Source organism: Vipera ursinii (assembly GCF_947247035.1).
Source record: "Vipera ursinii genome assembly, chromosome: 2".
Lineage (NCBI taxonomy): Eukaryota > Metazoa > Chordata > Lepidosauria > Squamata > Viperidae > Vipera > Vipera ursinii.
Genome location: NC_139513.1, coordinates 282093957 through 282120588, shown reverse-complemented (window position 1 = coordinate 282120588; position 26632 = coordinate 282093957). Strand labels below are relative to the sequence as shown.

Here is a 26632-nt window from a genome sequence, read left to right as displayed (position 1 = left end):
CTCCAAATGGAGAGTGGCACCGCCCGTTTGGAGAGGTGCACGCGCACCTCCCCGAATGGGCGGAGGTGCGCGCGCACCTCCCCAAACCTTTGGAGAGGTGCGCGCGTACCTCCGCGCGAATGGGCAGCGGTGCCGCTCTTTCAGGAAGCCCGCCTCGGCCCGTCTGTGAAGCTGCCGAAAGCGGCAGCTTAGCAGACGGGCCGCGGCAGCTTCCGCAAAGAGCGGCACCCCTGCCCATTCCGAGAGGTGCGCGCGCACCTCTCCGAACGACCGGAGGTGCGCGCGCACCTCCCCAAACCTTTGGGGAGGTGCGCGCGTACCTCCGCGCGAACGGGCAGCGGTGCCGCTCTTTCAGGAAGCTGCCGCTTTCGGCAGCTTCCTGAAAGAGCGGCGCCGCTGCCCCTTCGCTTTCGGCAGCTTCCTGAAAGAGCGGCGCTGCTGCCCCTTCGCACGGAGGTACGCGCACACCTCCCCAAAGGTTTGGGGAGGTGCGTGCGCAACTCCGGTCGTTCGGAGAACGGGCAGCGGTGCCGCTCTTTCAGGAAGCTGCCGCTTTCGGCAGCTTCCTGAAAGAGCGGCGCCGCTGCCCCTTCGCTTTCGGCAGCTTCCTGAAAGAGCGGCGCCGCTGCCCCTTCGCTTTCGGCAGCTTCCTGAAAGAGCGGCGCTGCTGCCCCTTCGCACGGAGGTACGCGCGCACCTCCCCAAAGGTTTGGGGAGGTGCGCGCGCAACTCCGGTCGTTCGGAGAGGTGCGCGCGCACCTCTCGGAATGGGCAGGGGCGCCGCTCTTTGCGGAAGCTGCCGCGGCCCGTTTGCTAAGCTGCCGCTTTCGGCAGCTTCACAGACGGGCCGCGGCGGGCTTCCTGAAAGAGCGGCACCGCTGCCCCTTCGCACGGAGGTACGCGCGCACCTCCCCAAAGGTTTGGGGAGGTGCGCGCGCACCTCCGGTCGTTCGGAGAGGTGCGCGCGCACCTCTCGGAATGGGCAGGGGCGCCGCTCTTTGCGGAAGCTGCCACGGCCCGTCTGCAAAGCTGCCGAAAGCGGCAGCTTTGCAGACGGGCCATCGCCATCGGGCAACCGGGAACCGGTTCCATCTCATTTTTTTAAAAATGGCAGCCGCGTGCGTCCGCGCATGCGCAAAAAAACTTTTTGCGCATGCGCGTGCATGGACACACACACGCGGCTCCCTCTTTTTTTAATTTGTGATGGAACCGGTTCCCAGTGGCTCTTTTTCTTTTTTAGGTTGCCGACCCCTGGTATAGGGTTTCCTGCCTGAGCAGGGGGTTGGACTAGATGACCTCCAAGGTCCCTTCCAACTTTATATTATTATTATTATTATTATTATTATTATTATTATTATTATTATTATTATTATTATTATTATTATTATCTATCAATCTATCTATCATCTATCTATCTATCTATCTATCTATCTATCTATCTATCTATCTATCTATCTCTATCTATCTATCTACCTATCTATCTATCTATCCACAATCTACATATCACTATTATTTCCAAGTATTCCAGTATTATTTATCTAACAAAATTATTTGGGGAGGTACAAACAGTATTTTTTCCTACTTGGCATCTCATAATTCATCAAGGCTCATTTGCATTTTATAAAAGAAGCTGCTGAAATGAGTTCTTTTACCTGTGGATAGCATTCAGAAATAGGTAATGGGGATTAATGAGTTGGGTTGGGTGGGTAGCATTTGAGTTTGTAGAAAAGAAGCTCTTGGCTTTATGGACCCCTTCTCTTTAATGACTCATAACAATGAAAACATTAATTGGACTTTTTTTTAACCAAAGTACTGGAGAAAGTGGTCAGAAATGTTGCTATAGAAACATCTCCCTTCCCTTTCCCTCTTATGCACACCTGTGGGAAGGGACCTTATGCAGATTTGTTCCTTGCAAATCACGCTCTTAGTCAAAAAGCTAATTGTGGAAATTTTGTGAATAAATCTCTGTATCATCTCCATGCATGCCAAATTATTTCTGCTCAGCCAGTGAGGGTGCAGTGAGCGCCAGTACACTGAATAATGCTGGGAGAATGATCTGATCACCCTCGAGTGTTATGAATGAATAACTGCTCCCGTTATTCATCAGGCCATTTTTTTTATTCTTTTTATTTTAAAAAGGAGGCCTTTTTTCTGGCAGTGAACATACCATCCATCTCATTAGTAACATTAACCAAATGTATCAATGTAGGACATAAAAGTAATTACAAAATATGGGGGTAAAGAATCATGGAGCAGTATTGTAAAATAAGTAATATTGATTCATTTGGCATTTAAATAATAGGATTAATCATCCTCAGCATGTCCAGGATTGTAAATTGAAATGAAATATGGAATTTCATATCAAGGGTGTCAAGTCTATCAAGCTTATGCTTTCTCTACTTTGGCCGAGTATTTCAGCCAAAATCCATCCACAAGACTCACAGAGACATAAAATGTAAGGGTTGAAATGGATCTTGGAGATCATCTAGTGCAGGGGTCTTCAGCCTTGACAACTTTAAGACTTGTGGACTTCCACAAGTCCACAAGTCTTAAAGATGTCAAGGTTGAAGACCCCTGATCTAGTGAAATAATCTCTCCAGTGTCTATGAGATTCTCAGTCATTTGAAAACCACTTTTGGGACATCTCTCCAGTGAAAAACCCACTGTTATAGCAACTCCAACAGATGGCTATCCAGCCTTTAACTTAAGTTAAGGAGAGCCACCATACTAGGACAGCTGTTCCATTGTTGGATAGCTGTTACTTGTAGGATTTTTTCCTTTAATGTTCAACTAAAATTTACTTCCTTGTATTTTAAACCTATTGTTTTTTATCCTGCCTTGTGGAACAAGAACACTTCTGCCCTTAAGGCATTTGAAAACAGCTATCATGTTCCCCCATGATCTTCCCTTTTCCAGATTAAACATACTCAGTGTCCCAAGTGTTCCTCTTTTTCTTCACCCATATTCTACATCATTTTTATTGCTGCCCTCTTGTCAATGTTCTGCCTAAAATATGGTGCTCTGAGCTAGATACAAAACCAGGTGTGGTTTGACTAACCCCAAATAGAGCAAAATAACAAACTAACAGAATTGGAAGGGACCTTGGAGGTCTTCTATTCCAACCTGCTGCTCAAGCAGGAGACACAATATCATTTTAGTCAAATGGCTGCCCAATCTCTTCTTAAAAACCTCCAGTGATGGAGCACCCATGACTTCTGGAGGTGAGCCGTTCTACTGATTAATTGTTCTCACTGTCAGGAAATTTCTCCTTAGTTCTACGTTGGATCTCTCCTTGATTAGTTTATTAAGTTAATAAGAACAGTGACTTCTTTTGATCTTGGATTTAATTTTATTTCATCTATCAATGTACCCTGACCCAATATGCCCCCTCTACCTTATACTTATGCCTTTAATTTTCCCTCAGACAGAGGGCTTTCCATTGATCGCTGTTGAAATTCATATTGCTCATTGTTCCAGCTTGTCAAGATTTTCCTGAATCTCAATGCTGTCCTCTAAGTTGTTTTCTATATCTCCTGTCATTGTGTCATTTGGAGATTTGACAAATTGTATTTTCTATGATTAATTATCATTCATATATATATGTTGAGCAAAGGACCTAGAATGGAGCCCTTCAAGGCTTGCTAGACCTTGACTTGGAAGCAATGACATAACTTCTCCTGGTGTAGTTGTTCAGCCAGCTCTGTATCTACATTATGATAGCATAGTTCAGCCCACCTTTTCTCTTTTGTGACATTATTAGCCTTCCTTCCTTCCTTCCTTCCTTCCTTCCTTCCTTCCTTCCTTCCTTCCTTCCTCCCTTCTTTCCTTCCAGCAGATTATAGAAATGCTTTGATTGATCAGAAAGGACTAGAATTACTATAAAATTCAGCAATGGTTGCCTGCTGTACAAGGTCCTGGTGAGATACCAGTGTTTCCATGTGTATGTGTCTCCATGGATCCAACTGTAGCTCCCACTGGTTAAAAATTGTACATTTCTTTGGGAGAACAAAGCTGCCTTAAGCTTCACAGAAATCTAAGGCCCTTCTAGTAGTTTTGTGCAAAGCAATGCAATTTGCCTCAGTGAAGCAGTTTGGACTGTGGAAGCAAACTGATTTGCTTCACCAAAGGGAAAAGGCCTCCTAATTTCCATAACTGAAACAACTCAAGTCATCTTAGACTCTTCAGACCAATGCTGCAGGAGAAGGTGACTTTCAGCTTTCAACCGAAATACTGACCAAATTGTTTTTGAGGATTAGAGAGGAAGGGGGCTTTTTGAATTGCATGAAATATGCATCCCTTTTCTTCCAGTTTGGTAAACGTAGCACTCCTCGAATCCTTTGGCCACCGTGAAATCATAACTTGCCTTAAATTGAACCACCTGAAATGGGTAATATAGAGTACCAAAGTTGCATGGCACCCCAGTTTCCCTATTATCCTTCTTTCTAATGTTCCTTTCTCTTTTTTCTTTGCTCTTGATACCATGTTTTATTCTGTCTCTTTTTCCAAATAACATTGCAGACCGCTAGCAATGGGATAAATTGCTCTTGCCGTAAGGATCTTAATTATGTTTTTTTGAAAGCCATACAAGCGGAAGCCAAGTGACAAAATGGCCCTAGGACTGCATGCAGTACCTGCTGTAAGTCTCAGGTTTGGTTTTTGGCCTTGGCAGTTTTGACAAAGAAAAATTCTTCTTGAAACCATGGAGTACAACTGCCAATCATTGTGACCAGGATTGAGCTAGGGGCTCCAGTGGTCTGACTTATACATGGTCACTTTCTATTGTCCAGTGCCCTTGCTTAAGTGGAAATGTGCTATTAAAATTTCATTCCTGGTATGGATACAAAGGTTTAGCCCCCTCCATGGTTGTGTAACACCAAAAAATGTTGAATTATTAATTTGAAATCCAGTCAGATTTAAGGTTTACAGCTCCCCATCAATTGAAATGTGAGGTATGGTTTGAATGAGTAAGTAGCATGGACATGAAGAAAACTGGTAGCTAAGAAAATGAATACATTGATTAGGCTTCTAGCTTATGTCTAACCCAATAACACTAGCTGGTAGATTTCTTTTTTATGGATCAGGAACAGCATTATATGGAATAAAAAAGGAGGATTTGTTTACAAAGAGCTGTCAATAATCCATAAATATTTTTTTTCCTGGTAGTTCTCAGCTAGTTTTCCTTCAAGACTCTTCTTTCTTTCTTTCTTTCTTTCTTTCTTTCTTTCTTTCTTTCTTTCTTTCTTTCTTTCTTTCTTTCTTTCTTTTCTTTCTTTCTTTTAAAGTAAGAATGGTAATTAAAGGCATTGCACTAAAAACATGAGAGCCATCATTAAAAAAGCACAACAAAGAATGCTGTTCCTGATTCAACTCAGAAAGTTCAGATTGCTCCAGGAATTGTTGATACAGTTCCACAAAGCAATTATTGAGTCTGCCATCTGTACTCTGATAACTGTCTGGTTTGGTACAGCAACCAAACAGGACTGGTACAGAGTCCAATGGATAGTTAGTATTCCAGAAAAACCAATTGCAACCAGTCTGCCTTCCATTGAGGACCTATATATTGCATGGGTCAAAAGGAAGGCTGAGAAAATATCTACAGATCACTCATATCCTGGGCACAAATTGTTTCAGCTCTTCCCCTCATGTTGCCACTACAGGGCATTCCGTACCAAACATCTAGACACAGGGACAGTTTTCCCCTCATGTCATCATCTGCTGAACTCCTAATCCTCACACAATAATAATAATAATAATAATAATAATAATAATAATAATAATAATAATAACAACAACAACAACAACAACAACAACAACAATAATAATAATAATAATAATAATAATAATAATAATAATAATAATAATAATATATTGGAAGGGACCTTGGAGGTCATCTAGTCCAACCCCCTGCTCAGGGAGGAAACCCTATACCATTTCAGGCAAATGGCTGTCCAGTCTCTTCCTAAAAACTTCCAGTGTTGGAGCATTCACCACTTCTGGAGGCAGGTTGTTCCACTGGTTAATTGTTCTAACTGTCAGGAAGGTTCTCCTTAGTTCTAGGTTGTTTCTCTCCTTGACTAGTTTCCATCCATTGCTTCTTGTCCTGCTTTCAGGTGCTTTGGAGAATAGCTTGACTCCCTCTTCTTTGTGGCAGCCCCTGAGATACTGGAAACATTACTATCATGTCACCCCTCACCCTTCTCTTCGTTAAACTACACATACCCAATTCCAGCAACCGTTCCCTATATGTTTTAGCCTCCAGTCCCATGATCATCTTGGTTGCTCTTCTCTGTACCCTTTCTAGAGTCTCGACATCTTTTTTACATCGTGGTGACCAAAACTGGATGCAGTATTCCAAGTGTGGCCTTACCAAAGCATTGTAAAGTGGTATTAGTACTTCACTTGATCTTGATTCTATCCCTCTGTTAATGCAGCCTAGCACTGTGTTGGCTTTTTTGGCAGCTGCAGCACACTGCTGGCTCATATTGAAGTGATTGTCTACTAGGACTCCAAGATCCCTCTCACAGTTACTATTATTGAGCAAGGTACCACCTAATGTAGAACCTTACTTTTTTCACCATTGAATTTCATTTTGTTAGATAGCGCCCAGTGTTCGAGTCTGTCTAGATCCTCCTGTATTTTAAGCCTATTTTCTGGAATATTGGCTATTCCTGCCAGCTTGGTGTCATCTGCAAATTTGATGAGTTCCCCATCTATTTAATTTAATTTAATTTAATTTAATAACATTTATATACCGCCCTTCTCCCTGAGGACTCAGGGCGGTTCACAGGGCAGAATAAAATAGCAAATACAAACATTAAAAAAGATTAAACAATTGCCCTAGTTAAAAACAATATAAATACAACGCTAAAAACCCCCAGAAAAATTAAAAAACGAAAGATAAAACAACCCCAACACTCCCCCTCAGGCTAGGCCGGCTTGTACAAACAGAAATGTCTTGAGATCGCGACGAAAGGAGCGAAGATCGGGCGCCGTCCGGAGCTCTACCGGTAGCTGATTCCACAGCTCCGGAGCGCCCACAGAGAAGGATCTCCCCCTGGGGGCCACCAATCGACATTCTCTGATCGGTGGCACCCTGAGGAGGCCCTCTCTGTGGGAACGCACAGGGCGCAGGGAGCTTGATGCCGGCAGCAGATGTTCCCTGAGGTACTCCGGCCCCATGCCATGGAGTGCTTTGAATACCGTTACCAGTACCTTGAATCTCACCCGGAAGACAACTGGCAACCAATGCAGCTCACGGAGCAGAGGTGTAACGTGGGAGTATCGGGAGACTCCCAACACCACTCTCGCGGCTGCATTCTGTACCAGTTGGAGCTTCCGAGTGGTCCTCAAGGGCAGCACTCCTCAAGGGCAGCACATCTATCCCCTCATCCAAATCGTTGATGAAGATGTTGAAGAGCACTGGGCCCAGAACAGAGCCCTGGGGCACCCCACTACACACTTCCTTCCATGTAGATGCAGTTCCATTGAGGACCACACACTGAATACGGCCTGTCAGCCTGCTACGAATCCATCTGGTGGTGATGCTATCTAACCCACATTTTTCTATCTTATCAAGTAGTAGGTTGTGATCTACTTTATCAAATGCCTTACTGAAGTCCAAGTAAATTATATCTACAGCATTCCTCTGGTCCACTAGTTTTGTCACTTGGTCAAAGAATGTGATAAGATTTGTCTGGCATGATCTGTTTTTGACAAACCCATATTGACCTTTAGTGATGACTTTGTTTGCATCAAGGTGTTCGCTGATTTGTTGTTTGATTATCTTTTCCAGAATCTTCCCAGGTATTGAGGTCAGACTGATAGGTCTGTAGTTTCCTGGATCTACTTTTTTCCCTTTTTTGAAGATGGGAACTACATCAGCTCTCTTCCAGTCCTCTGGTAGTTCCCCAGTGCTCCAGGATCTTTGAAAAATATAGTTCAGTGGTTCTGCAATTACGTCTGCCAGTTCCTTGAGAACCTTGGGGTGTAATCCATCTGGTCCTGGTGATTTGAACTCGTCTAGGCTGGACAGGTGTTCACTTATCATTTTTTTGCCTATCTTAACATGCATTTCTATTCTGTTTTTTATGTCACTGGTTTTGGTAGGTTGGACTGTTTTTTTCCCTTTGTGTAAAGACAGATGCAAAAAATGAGTTAAATAGTTCTGCTTTCTCCCTATTGCTTGTCCCCTTCTTGCCACTTTCCCCCACTAATGGACCAATCATTTCCTTAACTTTTTTCTTGTTTTTTATATGTTGAAAGATGCATTTTTTGTTATTTTTGACTTTGGTCGCAAGCCTTAGTTCATTTGGAGCCATAGCTTTCCTCACTTCAACTTTGCAGGCACGGGCTATTTGCTGATATTCTGACTTAGTTATGTACCCCTCTTTCCAATTCTTATACTTGTCCTTTTTATCTTTCAATTTATCAGAGAGTTTTTTATGCAGCCATGCTGGTTTCTTTTGAGAGCTGTTATTTTTCTTCTTTGTTGGTATGGTACTAGACTGGGCCTTTATTATCTCACTTTTCAAAATTTCCCAAGCTTCTTGAGTTGTTTTCCCCTTTAGGATTCTCATCCATGAATTCTTCCCATGGTCTCTCTAAGTTTATTGAAATTAGCTCTTTTAAAGTCCAAGACTCTAGTTTGGCTGTGTTCTATTGCTTGTGCTTCCAGAATGTTGAATTCCAATATTGCATGATCACTTCCCCCCAAGGTTCCTGTGGCTTCGACATTTTCTATCATTTCATCTCTGTTTGTGAGAATTAAATCCAATATGGCTAATCCCCTAGTTCCCTTCTCTACTTTTTGGGAGAGAAAGTTGTCTGCTAGGTTTGTCAGGAATCTGTTTGATCTTCCACTTGGTGCACAGTTTGTCTCCCAGTTGATATCAGGGTAATTAAAGTCCCCCATTACTATTGTGATGTGCTTCTTACATACCTTACTTAGCTGACTAGCAAAAAGTTCATCTATTTCCTCTGCTTGGTTGGGCGGCCTATAGTATACACCTATGGCAATGTCATTTTTTCGCCTTTTATATTGACCCAAATGCATTCAAGTTTACAGTTTTCATCATTGTTGTGCTCTATTTCTGTAGAGATCAAGTTATGTCTTATATAGAGAGCAACTCCACCATCTCTTTTGTTTAGTCTGTTTCTTTTAAATAGTTTAAATCCCTCTAGCTGTGTGTTCCATTTGTAGGTTTCGTCCCACCATGTAATGGCAACAATATCATATCTGCCCTCATTTACCTGAATTTCTAGTTCACCCTGCTTACTGTTCATATTTTTTTATGTCTAAGTATTTTTACTCATGTTGTATAGCTGTAGTATTATTATCCTTTTCATTTCTCTGCTGCTCCCTCTTATTAGGATCATATTATCATTATTATTAGTCTATTGTTTTGCCTTTACTTTGAAACCTTCTGCACTGGAGACAAATTCCTTGTTTATTTATTTATTTATTTATTTATTTATTTATTTATTTATTTATTTATTTATTTGTTTATTTGTTTTATATACCGCCCTTCTCCCGGAGGACTCAGGGCGGTGTACAGAGCAAAGTAAGTATACAATAAACCAACAATAAAACAAATAAAACCCCAGATCTACAAATAAAACCCCAAATCTATCAGGCCAGGCCGGCTTGCTGGAATAGATAGGTTTTTAAATCTCGCCGAAAGGTGCGAAGGTCGGGGGCCATCCGGATTTCGGCTGGTAAGCGGTTCCAGAGGATTGGCGCACCCAACGAGAATGCTCTCCCCCTGGGGGTCACCAGCCGGCATTCTCTGACCGGTGGCACCCTGAGGAGGCTCTCTCTGTGGGAGCGCACAGGACGGAAGGGTGTTGACGCTGGCAGTAGGTGCTCCCGTAGGTATTCCGGACCCATGCCATGTAGGGCTTTGTATGTCATCACTAGCACCTTGAATTTCACCCGGAAGGCAACTGGAAGCCAGTGCAGCTCACGAAGCAGAGGTGTAATATGGGAGTATCGGGGAGCCCCCAAAAGCGTCCGTGCAGCTGCACTCTGTACCAGCTGAAGCTTCCGAGTGATTCTCAAGGGCAGCCCCATGTAAAGAGCGTTGCAATAGTCAAGACGAGAGGTCACACTTGTCTACATAAAGTGTTTTGTTCCATTCTGTTCCGTTCCACTCCATTCCATTCTGTAGATTGTGAGTTCTAGTCCTGCCTTAGGCCCTAAGGCAGCTGGGAAGCTTTGAGCCAGTCTGTCTCAGTCAGCCTTAGAAAGGATACAATATCAAAGCACTTTTGAAAATGTTGCCAACAAAACTTCAGGGTCTTATCTATGTAGCTGCCAGAAGTCAAGACTAACTTGAAGGCTGTATATAATACACACACAAACACACTTATATACACACAGTGTACAGTATATAGAATATACATATATACATACATACATAAATACATATACAAACACACTGTACAGTATTCTATATACTGTACACTGTGTTTATATAAGTGTATTTGTGTGTGTCTTACACAACATTGCTAAGATGTTGCTTATATAAAATTACCAAAGTTAAGTGCTTTAAAACACTCATTATACCACTTCAAGAAAGTATTTTGTCAAACTGAAGTGATTATTTATAGTTATGTTATACTTGAGATGTTATTTTCTTTCTCGCCTCATCATGAAACTTTATAAAATGTAGTTTTAAGAAATTCTATAGCAGCGAAGAGAAATGCTGACTCCAATTAGTTGAGAATCGAAAAACTTGATTTCTAAATATAGATATGTATCCTTAATGATATTTTTTTTCATTAAGGATAATACATTTCTTCTCCACACGGAGGTGAAATGCATAGCTCCTACCATCAAGTCAAGCGAATCCACTTTATTTTACCAACTGAGCAGCTGAGAAACTCTCAGCAGTAACAAGATGGATTTCTTTTTAATGAATATTTTGAGTAGGTCTCCTATCACCAAGAAACTGGCAGGGGTGATTATTCAATAGCCAGGCCATAGCAATGAGCAATAGTTTAAGCTGTGTACATCACTGGAAAGTGATGTATGCCACGCGTGATGGCAAGCTGCATCTCAGAAAGTGGTTACAAGGTGGACTGTTGAGTTGTTCATTGTTTTCCCAGCCAAATTTATATCTATTCACTCTCAGAGCAATAAATGTCCTCAGGGAATGGTCACCTTACAGTTTGCTGCCAAATTGTAATTGCCAATGTGCCGGAATAAGAAAGTTATTTTATATACAGCATAAATTAATTTAATTTAAATAATTGTTTGATTTAAACATAGTTTTAATGTGTTGCCCTTCACAGTCCATCTTTTGTTGTTGTTGTTGTTGTCGTCCTTGACTTGTCTCCTTTTTGGAACACAACTGCTTCCATAAGGACAAATATTGGTCTTAATTTTAAAAACATTGTTAATGGAGGGGCATATTTGTAGCTCAGGGTTGAAAAGAGAGGTCCTTGGTATTCCCTGAGTTTGGTTGAATCTTGAAGATGTTTCATTACCCAAACTAGGTAACATCATCAGTGCTAGAAGGGAGAAAAATTTTCTCTAGGTAAGAACATCATCAGTGGTAGACTAGTTTATTACCTAATTTGGCAGTGAAATGTCTGCAAAAAAACAACCAAGTTCAGAGAGCATCAAGAACCCCCTCACTAAAAAAGATTATGTATTCTAGCCAGGATTCATAAAGAAGGGGTCAATGATAAAAACAGAAAAGGAGCAAATGAAATCAGAGACTGTGTGATGACTCTTAAAATTCTCTGCTGAAATCTTCATAATTCTCACCGGGCCTAGTTGGGACCACGTCTCTCATGAAAAGCGTAACGTATAGTTTTGAACTTAAACATCTTATAATCCACCAAATAAACTACAATCCATCATTTACGGTCAGGGATTAAATAAAATGGGCAGGAAAAAAAAATAGTTTCCTACTATTTCCAGTAGCTCAGCAGTTATTTATTGCTCGTCTAAATGAAACGGGGAAGAAATGAACAATTTTATTTCATCTTTTTTTTTTCTTAATAGCCTGGAAATAGGATTGAAAATTGATTTTGAACATTAGATATATACATGAGTTAGAAATGCATGAGCTTTTTTTAAGATTTCATTTTCTTCAGGCATGCAGTTAAATTTTATTTATTTGTTTATTTATTTCTTTGTTTGTTTCATTAAATTTTAGATGCTCTCCAATGTCAATATGTAAAGTGCAATGATATATAATATAATACATACAGCACAATATCAGTAATCATAATCAATGCATGTACCCTAGATTCTAATGTAAAATGTACCCTAGATTTTAATCTCTTATAATAGTTTCATGCTTGGGGAGGTTCAAATGTTCTCTAGCCAGATTCCAAAGCAGAGCCTTTTCTTAATCCACAGACCATAAGATAAGGTGGCTTAATCAAAGGCTCCTCCATAAAGCCAAGATCGAGCTTGATAAATATAATATATAAATATATTTGGTTGCTCATTTGAATGAATCAAGGAAAATCAGATTAAGTATTCATATAGGTATGTATCTTAACCACATGTTATAAGCTGCTTTGATCTGGCAAGCAGGTTTATGATTCTTGCCCAAATCTACGTCACACTGTTAACTCTGTTGATATTATATTTGCTTCATTTACAGAACCAAGTTCCCATTATGTCATATCTCTGAAAGCATTCAACAATGCTGGGGAAGGAGTGCCTCTTTATGAGAGTGCTACCACCAGATCACTAACAGGTGAGTTGGAAGGGGTGCTATTTTTATCCTATTTTGTTTATTCACCCTCTCTTATAGCAACACATACGGTTGGGTAAAGTAAGTATATTTCTTTTTAATGGCAATGACTTCATCCTATGTGCTGGGATGGGGGTGGTACAAGTCTGGAAGTTCATTCTCCGAGACATTACAGTTGACTCAGAAATTGCAAGTGAAGGACTTTGGTGACAGCATGTTGAGACTCCAGAAAGTGTGCAGAGAAGAGCAACAGGGATGATTATGGGACTGGAGGCTAAAACATATGAAGCACGGTAGCTGAAACTGGGTATGTCTAATGAAACAACAGACTACGGTGTGACATGATAGCAGGTTTCCAATATCTAAGGGGCTGCCACAAAGAAAATGGGTCAACCTATTCTCCAAAGCACCTGAATATAGAACGAGAAGCAATGGATGGATAAAGGAGAAAACCAAACTAGAACTAAGGAAAAAATTCCTGACAGAGAGAACAATAAACCAATGTAATGACTTGCCTCTAAAATTGTGGGTGTTCCAACACTGACTGGAGGTTTTTAAGAAGAGAACCATTTGTCTGAAATAGTACAGGGTTTCCTGCTTGAGCAGAGGGTTGGACTAGAAGACCTCCAAGATCTATTCTAACTCTGTTATTCTGTCAATTGAGTTGTTGTGCCTGAGATGACTTTTTCACACATTCTCATCACAAAACCTTGAAAACCATACCTGGACTAAGCCAGATTTGCTCAACCTTAATTTATTGAGTTAAGACAAAGCACAGTTGTCCGGGTTCACACAAGTCAAAACTAAGCCGACCCGCATCATCACTTAAAAATGATGTGTGAAATCTGGCTACCGTATATAATGAGTTGTGTCTCTGTGACACAATCATGCTGTCTAGTTTAAGTACCAGGTCTGTTACGTGCATACTCTACAATCTTTTGAAGAAATTCAGTGATGCTGAAAACATGATAAAAATGCAAGGGTCCATATCTTCTCACTGGAGAAGAGCCTAATGCTGGGAAAGATTGAGGGCAATAGAAGAAGGGGACAACAGAAAATGAGGTGGCTGGATGGAGTCACTGAAGCAGTAGGCTTCAATGGACTCCAGAAGATGGTAGAGGACAGGAAGGCCTGGAGGAACGTTGTCCATGGGGTCATGATGGGTCAGACACGACTTCGCAGCTAACAACAACAACAGCATATTATGTTACCCTTCCTACTTCTCCTCTTCCAAAATGTCCTAAAGCTTTAGGAAGCTACAACTAACTAACTATAAGAAGTCCTCAACTTATGGCCACATTGGGTCCAGAATTTCTGTTGCTAAGCAAGACGATTGTTAAGTAAGTCATGCCTGATTTTATGACATTTTTTTTGCCAAGATTGTTAAGCGAATAACTGATCAGTGGATAAGTGAATCATACAGTCATTAAGCAAATTCAGTTTTCCCATTGACTTGCTGGAAGCTGTCTGGAAAGGTCACAAGCAGCAATCTTGTGAACCTGCGACATTGAAATCATTGCCAAACACCCAAATTTTGATCATGCGTCCTTGGGAATGCTGCAGTAATTTAAAGTGTGAGGACTGCTCATAAGTCACTTTTTTCAGTAACATTGTAACTTTGAATGATTGCTAAGTGAATGGTTGTAAATCAAGAATTACCATTAGTTAGTCTGTTGTTTCCATGGAACAATTCATGGTAAGTCTGCCATCACATGTCTGTCCTACTGTACCTCTTTCTCTGGGTAGAATAAAAATCCTCTTATTTTTCCTTCAATCATATATTCCCATACATTACCAGGAGGACACTCCCAAAGAAGCCAGATTTGGCTATTGGGCCCAAACTTCACAAAAGAGTCCATGCACCACCCATTTGACCTTTGTCTCTACTTGTCTGGGCTGCTGTAGAAAGAATTGGATTTGTCATATAAAGTTACTTCCACATCTTAAAAAAAAACCCTGGATCTATTATTTATTTTATTAGATTTATATACCGCCCTTTCCCGAAGGACTAAGGGCGGTTTACAGGGTATTTAAAACAAGAATTACAAAAGTTAAAAACAATTTTTTTAAAAATAAAAAATTACATCAATCCCTGAAAAAAAGTAAAAAACCCCAATTAAAATTAAAATTAAAATTCTCAGCCTGGGCCAGAGAGCTCGAAGAGCCAGGTCTTCAGGTCCCGGCGGAATGAACGGAGGTCAGGGGCAGTCCTGAGCTCCACGGGCAGCTGGTTCCAGAGGGCAGGCGCACCCACTGAGAAGGCTCTCCCCCTGGGTGTTATCCGCCGGCAATCTTTTACCGGCGGCACCCTGAGAAGACCCTCCCTGTGGGAGCGCACTGGACGAAGGGAACTTGATGCTTTTAAATTATGCCTTTAAAAATGTACAAACCTTCCATTTATGGTATGCCAGAATAACAGAGTTGGGAGGGACCTTGGCGGTCTTCTAGTCCAACCCCCTGCACAGGCAGGAAAGCCTATACCATTTCAGAAAAATGGTTGTCCAATCTCTTCTTTAAAATCTCCAGTGTTGGAGCACACACAACCTCTGGAGGCAAGTTGTTCCACTGATTAATTGTTCTGGCTGTCAGGAAATTTCTCCTTATTTACAGGTTGGCCCTCTCTTTGATTAGTTTCCATCCATTGCTTCTTCTTCTGATTTCAGGTGACCCCCTCTTCTTTGTGACAGCCAATGTATTTAGCACTTTGTGGCATGCCAATGTACTCTCATCCCACATTTATTAGAAGAATAACTAGGAGGAACATTATTGAGAAAACAATAATGTTTTCCCACTGTACAAATACTTCTAATGAAAATATGGATATTAATTAATAGTAATATCATATTGCAAGCTACCAGAATGGTATGGGAGTTCCTTTCCTCATAGGTCAGTACTCTCAGCCCTGCAAAGAGGAATAATGAAGGTTGAACCATTTACACAACACTTACCCGCACCAGAATGTGAAATTACTACTTCTCAGTTTGAGAGTACTGTGTCATTCACGCATTCATCCAATGAGCTCCCTCATTAGAGATGCTACGGCAATTACATGGAGTCCATCCATATGGAAGCAGCTCTGTTAATACGTGAATTAATTATCCTTCTGGTCGGAAATGAAAAACCTGACCTATCCACCCTGAATATGCAGCAAAGTCCATAACAGCCCCTTTTGATAAATTTGACTACCTGCTAAAATGAGCCAATTGTGCCTTTGTCAAGATTCAGCTGGAAAGACTACTGATGGAGCAAAATTAAATGATTATGCTGCAAAGAAATTTATTATATTTTCACTGGTGGCTTTAACTCCACATAGGCTTTATATTAATGATCTCTATTCCAGCCATTTTACATTTCAAAATACCAAATGTAGGGATAATTTGAGGAACTGTAATGCCAGAACCCCAAAAGAGACTGAGGAGAGAGTGGGGAGTTTCTTAACATTTATTATTTTGCTAAACTGAAGTTAATTAGCTCTAGACAGCAAAAGCCCAGATGTCAGCCAGAGTAAGAAAGTGAGGTCTCATTCAGAGATGGGACATCTGTGGTAATATAAGATACTACAGTTTCCACCATTAACATCTTCTCTCCTTACCCATCTTTCATCCAAGCTCAATGTTCTCAATAGTCCAAGTTTCGCAATGTTAAAATCGGAACGTTAAGATGCATTCATGAATAATGGAAAGTAGAATTCAGGAAGGAGCAATAACTCAAGGAGACAGAATAGAGGAAGCACTTGACTTACAACCACTCATTTAGCAACCCTTTGGAGTCCCATCCTGTCCGTGTCGGAAGCACCAAGATGCTTCCAGTTTGAAACTATTAGCCAGTGACAACATTGTTGCCCAGGGGATAGCTGGTTGGGGGCTCCTTTCATGTGTCCATTAATGTGCCCACTGAAGTACCCTTCTATCTACTTGAGACTGCTCACTTTTGAGCTGCTAGGCTGGCAGGAGCTGGAGCTCATGACAGGAGCTCACCCCACCCCACAGCAGCATTTGGGTCTCGAACGCAGGCTTGCTGATTGTCAACCCAGCATCCTAATCATGCGAGCCACCATGTTCCTTCCATTTGAAGTTATAACAGCACTGGAAAAAAGTGACTTAGAACCAGTCTTTGCACTTACAACTGTTCCCCATAGTCCCACGATCAAAATTTGGGGAATTTGCAACCAGGCTGTATTTACTACAGTTCACGTGATCACCATTTGCAACCTTTCCAGGTAATGTCTGACAAGCAAAGTCAATAGGCGATGCTGGATTTGCTTAACAACCACATGATGCCTTTAACAACTACAGTGATTCATTTACCAACTTTGGCAAAAAAAGTTGTAAAGTCAGAGATGATTAGCTTAAAAGCCACCTTGCTTAGTAGCTACTCTGGTCCCAATGATTGTCGTAAGTCGAGGATTCCCTTGTATGTGTTTCCTGCAGAAGGCCTCCGTTTCACAGCCTTCAATCAACATCTTGGAAATATCCATGGCTGAGAATTATTAGTTGAAATGGATACTGCTGAGCCAGAAAGATTAGTAGCCCAACTCACAAAAAGTGGTTTTATATTGTCACTTGGGCATCAGTGTTTCAAATTGTTTTCCATAAGTACAGATTATTGTAAGATAGAAAAAGTTTCACAGGAAGACAAATGTGACATTCTTGTAGTACATTAATGAAAGGTTGTAACTCTTGGATCTGCAGTGTCAAGATGAGACCATGTAAAAAAGAGATAGCATGAAGGAAAAGTTTCATATATAGTTTAATAAAATGGTTCAGTGTATATACTCAATATAAAAGGGATGCGGTGGCTCAGTGGGTTAGGATGCTGAGCTTGTCAATCAGAAGGTTGACAGTTAGGCGGGTCAAATCCCGAGTGCCGTGTAACAGAGTGAGCACCTGTTACTCTTCCCAGCTTCTGCCAACCTAGCAGTTCGAAAACACGTAAAAATGCAAGTAGAAAAATAGGGACCACTATGGTGGGAAGGTAATAGCGTTCCATGCGCCTTTGGCGTCTAGTCATGCTGGCCACATGACCACGGAGACGTCCTCGGACAAGCGCTGGTTCTTTGGCTTTGAAACGGAGATGAGCACAGGCCCCTAGAGTCGGAAACGACTAGCACGCATGTGTGGGGGAACCTTTACCTTTACCTATATACTCAATATAGCTTGTCTCTTGCAATAAAAAAAATCTTACTAGGTAGTTTAAGGAAAATCCTCTTTCCTTCTCATTTTTCTTGGAATAATACTAACCTGTCTTAAGGGGTGTTATAAGTTATGTTTAGACAGCAGAAGAGAAGTTGCCTGAACAATGGAACAACACACTTCATATTCTTAATATAGTACAGTATTACTTTTTCCCGCTGCTTCAAAAAGTACAATCTAATCATTCTCTTCTCCTGGTGCATAGCTCAACCTCTTTAAAGCCTTTGTGTAGGAAGAAGGTTATGTCAGGGAGAGCAAAAAGTGAAAATCAGAAAAGTTACAAACTACATTGGTTCACAAGAAATAAATGAAGCAAACTACTGTAGGCTCACTCCAGATAGCTAATAATTCTAGCATTTTGTGAACTATTTCCATTTTAAAAAAAGCACCCTTGAAGAAAAAAAAGCAAAGAAAGAAAAAAATAGCACTTCATCTCAGTCTCCCAAATACTCGTTATAATATGTTCCTGGTTCTTCTTTGTCTTTTGAAGCCTTTACAAGGATACATTTATCTGAAATTGTGAAATTATTTTTCCCCTTTAAAAAATGTTTTAAAACATACTACCTCCCCAACTGGGTGTCTAACAAATAGATTATTTTATTGGAATCAAAGGCAAAGCTCTCTTAATTATCAAATTATCCTTAACTTGGACCAGATAACACTTTCTCAGGAACTTGCTTCTCCTTTGCAAGTGTGGATTTAACCGAGAACTTGCCCTTTTAGAAATAGCTTATGAAGAAACTCAGAGTTACAGGTAGTCCCCGACTTACAACAGTTCATTTAGCAACTGTTCAAAGTCACAGTATGATGCTGCTGAAAAAAAAATTACAACCAACCCAGTGCTCATGTGACCATGATTCAGGAACTTGGCTACTGGCATGTATTTGTTATGACCCAGGTTGTCTAAACAGATGCAAGTTACAACAAAGTCCTTTATTGCTGTGCTATCCCATGGCAAATGGTGTTACAATGGCCAGTAAAGCTCCACCCAAAACTTTCCTGAAGGCAGCCACCCACAGTCAGTGCAACACAGATCCACAAACTAAAGCTAATAATCACCAGAGCCAATTCTCAAAGCAAGGAAGAAGTCTGTAGTCCAGAAACAAGATGCAAGTCCACAGGGCAAGGTCCGTAAGTCATACAAAGTTCAAGGTCCACAAGGCAAGGTCATGAGCCCACAAGAAAGGTTTGGTGTCCATGTTGTTGTTGTTAGCTGCGAAGTCATGTCCGACCCATCGTGACCCTATGGACAATGTTCCTCCAGGCCTTCCTGTCCTCTACCATCTTCTGGAGTCCATTTAAGCTCATGCCTACTGCTTCAGTGATTCCATCCAGCCACCTCATTCTCTGTCGTTCCCTTCTTCTATTGCCCTCAATCTTTCCCAGCATTAGGCTCTTCTCCAGTGAGTCCTTCCTTCTCATTAGGTGGCCAAAGTATTTGAGTTTTAGCTTCAGGATCTGGCCTTCTAAAGAGCAGTCAGGGTTGATCTCCTCTAGGACTGACCGGTTTGATCGCCTTGCAGTCCAAGGGACTCACAGGAGTCTTCTCCAGCACCATAGTTCAAAGGCCTGAATTCTTTGGCACTCGGCCTTTCTTATGGTCCAACTTTCACTTCCATACATTGCAACTGGGAAGACCATAGCCTTTGACTATATGCACTTTTGTTGACAGGGTGATGTCTCTGCTTTTTAGTGTGCTGTCTAGATTTGCCATGGCTTTCCTCCTGAGGAGCAAGCGTCTTTTAATTTCTTGGCTACAGTCCCCATCTGCAGTGATCTTGGAGCCCAGGAAAATAAAATCTGTCACTACCTCCATTTCTTCCCCATCTATTTGCCAGGAATGGAGAGGGCCGGATGTCATGATCTTGGTTTTCTTAATGTTAAGTTTCAACCCAACTTTTACACTCTCCTTCTTCACCCGCAACAAGAGGCTCTTTAGTTCTTCTTCACTTTCTGCCATTAGAGTGGTATCATCTGCATATCTTAGGTTGTTGATGTTTCTTACGGCAATCTTAATTCCAACTTTTGATTCATCTAGCCCTGCCTTTCTCATGATGTGTTCTGCATAGAAGTTAAATAGGCAGGGTGACAGTATACAGCCTTGCAGGAGTCCTTTCCCAATTTTGAACCAATCAGTGGTTCCGTGTCCAGTTCTCACTGTTGCTGGTGTCCATAGGCAGAAACACAATCCAGACAGAGTTTTTCCAAGGCTGGGGAAGTGTGTGCCAAGTAAAACAATTGTTCCTGATGAAGACACCCTCCCACAGCCTCTGATTAAATCAGCTTAAGCCAGGTGTTCCTTGTGAGGAGGAGTGGGGTGGCCTCCTTGCTAGCAGCCTTGCAGGCCTCCTTTGAGCTTGCCTCCACTCCACTCTCCTTGCCCTTGGATCGAATGGGGGAGATAGCTATTCCCCATCAGAGGAAATCTGCTACTTCTCATCCCCACTGCCTGTTTGCTGCTGATCTTCCCCTGTGTTTATGAGGGCAGGTAGCTACCCATCTGGTTGACCACCTCCCCCAATTCCAGAGGGGCCTGGGACAGCATCCTCCTCAGTCCCTGGATTCTTCAAACATTCCAGGGGAGATATGCCATCCCCATTGAATGGCCCTGGTTCCAATTCTTCCTCCTCAAAACTGGGATCTGTTGGGTCATGACAGTATTTATGATGGTTGCAGTATCCATCCAGAGTCATTGGTTGCCATTTGCAACCTTCCTGAAGGCTTTCAGCAAACAAAATTTTAATGGAGGAAGCTGGATTCATTTAATGGCTGTTGATTCAATTAACTGCAGTGATTTGCGTAACAACCATGGCAAAAACGGTCAGTGGCAGATCTTGGCTGGCTGTAAAAGACACAACACTGAAGCTGGGGGAGTTGTATAGAACTGGTGGTCAGGGTTGCTTCTGGCTATCACGTACCCAAAATGGGAATTTGTGGTGGGGAAAGATTTTAAATCTTTCTTAATAACTGCACTGTTCATATCTTTCTGAATTCAGAATAGGTGCAAAATGTTTCACATAATAATTTTGAATCGTTAGATATGGCTTGAATAATATGCATCGTTACATACAGAAATGGAAAAGGCCCCGGATTTAAAGAAATCAAAAACATGGCAGTTCTGATGAAGACCCACCTAAGTAGAAGAAATACATCTCTTTCTTTCTCTCCCCGCTCCCTGCATAATATCTATTGATTGAAACATTTTCAATCCTGACTTTATAAGGCCAACTGAATTTGTCAAGCCACCAAAGCAAAAACAAAAATTGACTGATACATAGAAATAGTTGGGTTGTTTATCCCTCAAGCACTTGGTCTACAAGATTTTGAACAAAGTAACGAAGCATCATCAAACATAAATCATTTTAGCAGCATCAAATCAGGGGAAATGGATTTTCATTCCAACCAGAGCTGCACTAAAGTACTCATTCTATAATTTGCATGGTCCATAAAGGACCAAACATGTCCACTGGACCCACAGAAGTACCCACAGGTACCATCCCTTTCATCAAAGTGATGAAAGCAACATCACACTATTGCACTGAAAGTTCTCAATCCTTTTGTATGTCCCTGCAACATTGTGATGCATATATGAAAGGGATGGAGCTTGCATACCACTCCTTTCAGCCTTTGCCCCTTGTTCATCCCATAAATACACTTGACCAAAGTTTTTCATTTTAATTTTCTTGCATTTTCCCCAAATATTCACATCATTTGTTTCTGCCTCAACATCCCCTATTGTTTAGTATTACTGTGCCATTTTAAAAACTTTGGTTTTCCAACATATCTTCTCCTCCCTCCCTCCCTCCCTCCCTCTCTCCCTCCCTCCCTTCCACCCACAATTACATTTCCTTTTATTATGTGGCATGCTATATCAAGCCACATAATTTTCTTTAAAAATATCTATTTATTTATTAAATTTATATATATATCTAAATAAATTGCATTTGTATCTATAATACAACTATCTGGAATCTAGCCTACTCCCACATACAATCAGTTGAATTATCACATCCAATTTCTCATAAGGGAGTATATTGCGTTCATAAGGCTTTCAAGTCTATGCCATGCATTCCATATGTTGCAGGGACTTTGAAACTTATGTATAATTTTTAGATTTTATTATAAATATGTGTGCATGCTTTTGAGGCGAGGTAAATGTTGCAAATTCAATACGAATGGCAGGAGGGAAGAAAACTGTGTATTCAGTATGAATTTAAGTGTGCTTTTTATCCCAGTGAATTTGATCACCGTAATGTAACAATTTTTTTTCTCACTGATTGTTCAATTAATGGCTGTTTTTCTCTATTCTTCTCATGTTCTCCTCCCATCATTCTTATGCTCATACATTTAACACATTGTGATGTGCATCTCACTGGCGGTTGTTTTGTCAATTTATTTGACTATTCCACATCTTTGTTTTTAATTTTTGGTGGCTTTGTGACCCAGATCCCATTGACCCATTAGAAGTTGATTTTTATCCTTTGCTTGATGATTTCCCTACCTCAGTCCCAGATATCTCCACCCCCATGCTCCCACCAGTAGGTGTCCAGGCTGTTGCATTAACCCATGATGCTGTGAGGGTCAGCTGGGCAGACAACTCCGTTCCCAAGAATCAGAAGACCACGGAAGTTCGGTTTTACACAGTGCGATGGAGAACCAGCTACTCTACAAATGCTAAATACAAGGTGAGACCTTGGAAGCCATTATTTCCTCAACCGTTATCTGTATTTGTTTGAGATGGATGGTTCATCACATATTCCACAATTCCAGAAGCAGAGAATACTGTAACCTAGACCATCGTCAAAGCCATCAATAGTTTAGTTTAGATAGGAAACCAATAAGTGTCTTGAATGATCAAGATGTAAACAATAAAAATGTTGAAGCACTTTGTGGTCCTTGCTGCTCTCTGAGCTTGGTGGTTTTCTTGCAGACATTTCATTACCAAACTAGATAACATCATCAGTACTAGATTAGTTTCATTATCTAATTTGTTAATAAAATGTCTGCAAGAAAATCACCAAAGGCCCCACAGTTCAACTCTGAACTACAGATATTCTTTTCTGACAGTTCTGAAACACTGCTAACAATTTGCAATTGTTGGGATGGATAAATCTGTCAAAATAAATTTTCATATTCTCTTATCCATCCTTTTTCCAAATTAGTGTGTAATTGTAAAACCATTTGAAAATAGGAAAGCCACAAGTACACCCTTATTTAATTTAGATATTTTTGTCTGTATTTCCCATGATATACACATTTTTTCTGCCTTTCCTAGTTTAAACTTTTTTTATAGCTTCATTTATTCATGGTGCTGTAAACTGAATTCCAAATTCAGAAAAAATGGGGACAGAAATTTATGTTTACTTTATTTTATTGCTTTAGAATAAGACCAAAAAATGTATGTGTACAAAAAATGTAGTATATAAATAATCGCAGCTCCTGTATAGTTTTGGGCAGTAAAACCTGGCTATATTGCAAGCCAAAGGATTGAGGAGCACATTGCAGCCTTATAGAGTCATAATTCTAGGATCGGAAAGAGAAAGTAGAAACCAAAAATGCAGCTGGCCTTGCATACTATGTTTATTTGGGGAAATTTTCCTTTCCAGCTAATGCCAAGAGTGAGAATTGTGCCTGGACACAGATGACTGATATTATTCATTGCTACAGCATTTTATATACTGTCTGCCAATGGTTCAGAAGAAAACAAAATTTAGTTCAAAATAAAATGAAAACCTAAAATTAGAAGGAAAAAAGTCTACCTAAAACAAATCAATACCTAGAAGTCTGTATTTTCATTTCCTCAATAGCATCTTCATTTCTGCATAAATAGAGAGCCGTGGTGGTGCAGTGGTTAGAATGCAGTATTGCAGGTTAACTCTGCCCACTGCCAGGAGTTCAATCCTGACAAGGTCAAGATTGACTCAGTCTTCCATCCATCTGGGGTTGGTAAAATGAGGAGCCTGGTGGGCAATATGCTAACGCTGTAAGCCGCTTAGAGAGGGCTGTAAAGCACTATGGAGCAGTATATAAGTCTAAGTGCTATTGCTATTGCTACAAGCATGGTTGAGGAAAATTATTATTCTTGCTTACCTATAAAGGAAGAAGGGCTTTTCACTTGCTCTTCTCTGTCAAAATGGTGACAGATTGTGATTTTGTGATATTAACTGAAATAAGGTTTACCTGTGGGCAGTTGTCTTCCTGAAAATTTCTGAAAATTTTAGAAGAAAAGATTGAATTATTTAATTTATTTATTTATTTACTAATCATTTTATTAATTAATTAATTAATTTATATAGCTACCCAACTCACACACAGATGATTCTGAAGAGCTTGTAATATATTTTTTTAAAAAAATCTACCATATAATAAAAACCCATTAACACACACACACCCCGCCACCCCCTATTTCAGGAACAGCACCATCAAATCAGCCACTTGATCAGCTTCATCTCCATAGGTGGCCCTCAGGCCTGCTGACAAAATCACATTTTAGGGCATTTTAGAAGAGCAAGAGGATGGAGGCAAACTGTACCTTAGGCGGGTGGGTGGGAATAATATTCCATAGAGAAGGGGCCAACACCAAGAAGGGCCATTTTTGTAAGTGTCTTATGAAAGCGTTTGGCTGACATTAATATGGTATGTGCTAAAATATGAGGCTGAATGTCTTATATTTCAATCTATCCACAATGCAGGCACATCCCTATTTTGAGGAAGGATTGTGTCTGATTCCCCATTCCGCATCTTGCTTAAAGTTTTCACCATTTGCTGTCTTTTTTCTGCTGCATTCTATATCACAAAGTTCAGCTAGTATGCTGAATTGGATTTCTCGATTCATCCATTTTCAGGTTTCCTATGGTTCCATTGAAGTGACCCAATAGTCTGAATTCACACAACATGCTAAGCTTCCCTACTAACCACACACCTGCCATAAAAAAATAAAACAAATCCCAAGGTAAAAACCAGCTAAGTGCAGTATGCAGTAAGCAGTGTGAATGAATTTGGTAGTCTTGGTTGAGCATGTGGTGCAAATCCCCCAAATAAGTCACTAAGCTGAATTTTACATGCACACCTACAGAGAGAAAGATTAAATTACTGAGTCAGATTTCTCTTGCAAAGAGTCTGCATATTTAAAAGACTGTTTATCAAAAGCCAAACTGAAGGAATCTGTATAATTTACCAAAGAAGCTCTCTCTCTTTCCAGAATAAAGGCCCAATCCAATGATAAACTGTGACTATTGGAGCATCTGATATTTACATAACCTTTCATAATTTCTCCGCTCTGCTATCAGAGTTCTTCTTATCCAGATCATCTCTGAAAGAAAGAAAAAATATAGGGATTTCCCTTAGTATAAAAACAAACACAAACTTAAAATTGGAATTTAACTTAAAAACATTCTTGCCACCAAGTTGCAAGTATTTTGTAAGTGCAAGTACATTGCAGAAGAAAAAATGACCCTGTCACATCTAATAATAATAATAATAATAATAATAATAATAATAATAATAATAATAATAATAATAATAAGAAGAAGAAGAAGAAGAAGAAGGAGAAGGAGAAGGAGAAGGAGAAGGAGAAGGAGAAGGAGAAGGAGAAGGAGAAGGAGAAGGAGAAGGAGAAGGAGAAGGAGAAGGAGAAGGAGAAGGAGAAGGAGAAGTTGGAAGGGACCTTGGAGGTCATCTAGTCCAACCCCCTGCTTAGGCAGGAAACCCTATACCATTTCAGACAAATGGCTGTCCAGTCTCTTCTTAAAAACTTCCAGGGTTGGAGCATTCACCACTTCTGGAGGCAGGTTGTTCCACTGGTTAGTTGTTCTGTCAGGAAGTTTCTCCTTAGGAAGGAAGGAAGGAAGGAAGGAAGGAAGGAAGGAAGGAAGGAAGGAAGGAAGGAAGGAAGGAAGGAAATAAGGAAGGAAGGAAGGAAGGAAGGAAGGAAGGAAGGAAGGAAGGAAGGAAGGAAGGAAGGAAGGAAGGAAGGAATCCTTTGAGAACTTCCTTCTCCATTATAACTCATAATGACAATTTTATGACATAGCAGAAAGCCATCTAAGGCTGCCAGTCTCGGGGGAAAAAATAATCACTAGGAATTCAACTGGTTCATTCATAACAAAGCCTCGAGTGTTATCCCTGGAGATGACAGAATTGTAGAAGCAGTAACTCAGTTAAGAAGAAGTTGACCACCTTGATTAATACTGATGGCTAATGGTTTCAGATACAAACCATTTTTGAGTTTGGATCAAGTACAATAAATCAAGAACCTCATAGGAATGGAAAGTTTTAAGGAAAATGAAAAATGTGGGAGAAATGGTCTCTTTAGTGAATCCAATATGACTAAGCTTTAAAGACATCCTTTTTCTTTTCTCTCTAGTCAGCAGATACAACAGCCTTGAGCCACACTGTGTCTGGTCTTAAGCCAAATACCATGTATGAGTTCTCTGTCATGGTGACCAAAGGTCGGAGGTCAAGTACATGGAGCATGACAGCTCATGCTACAACATATGAAGCAGGTAGGTCTCTAGAAAAATTCTAATAAGGTTTTTTTTCCTGATTTGATGCTTAGTTTAATTACATTAAAAACCATTTCATAATCCACACTTATTGCAATATTTCATAAATAGTGTTAAAAATAAATTATTTTAATTGAATCTTGTTTAGAATGCAGCAGACAATTCATTTAGTAGCTCCAACTTATTTCAAGGTGTAGTTGATACACTTCGATGCAAGAGATAC

General features: G+C 40.6%; 1 protein-coding gene across 1 annotated transcript in view; it reads left to right on the top strand.

The window, feature by feature from the left end:
• DCC (DCC netrin 1 receptor) overlaps positions 1–26632 on the top strand; it is a gene marked incomplete at its 5' end in the record, with an annotated part of 1142764 nt that overhangs the window by 983503 nt on the left and 132629 nt on the right. The window contains 3 exons of the mRNA XM_083355563.1: positions 12621–12716; positions 22352–22590; positions 26271–26409. Coding sequence (XP_083211689.1) covers positions 12621–12716; positions 22352–22590; positions 26271–26409 — 474 coding nt within the window. The remainder of the gene's footprint in view (positions 1–12620; positions 12717–22351; positions 22591–26270; positions 26410–26632) is intronic.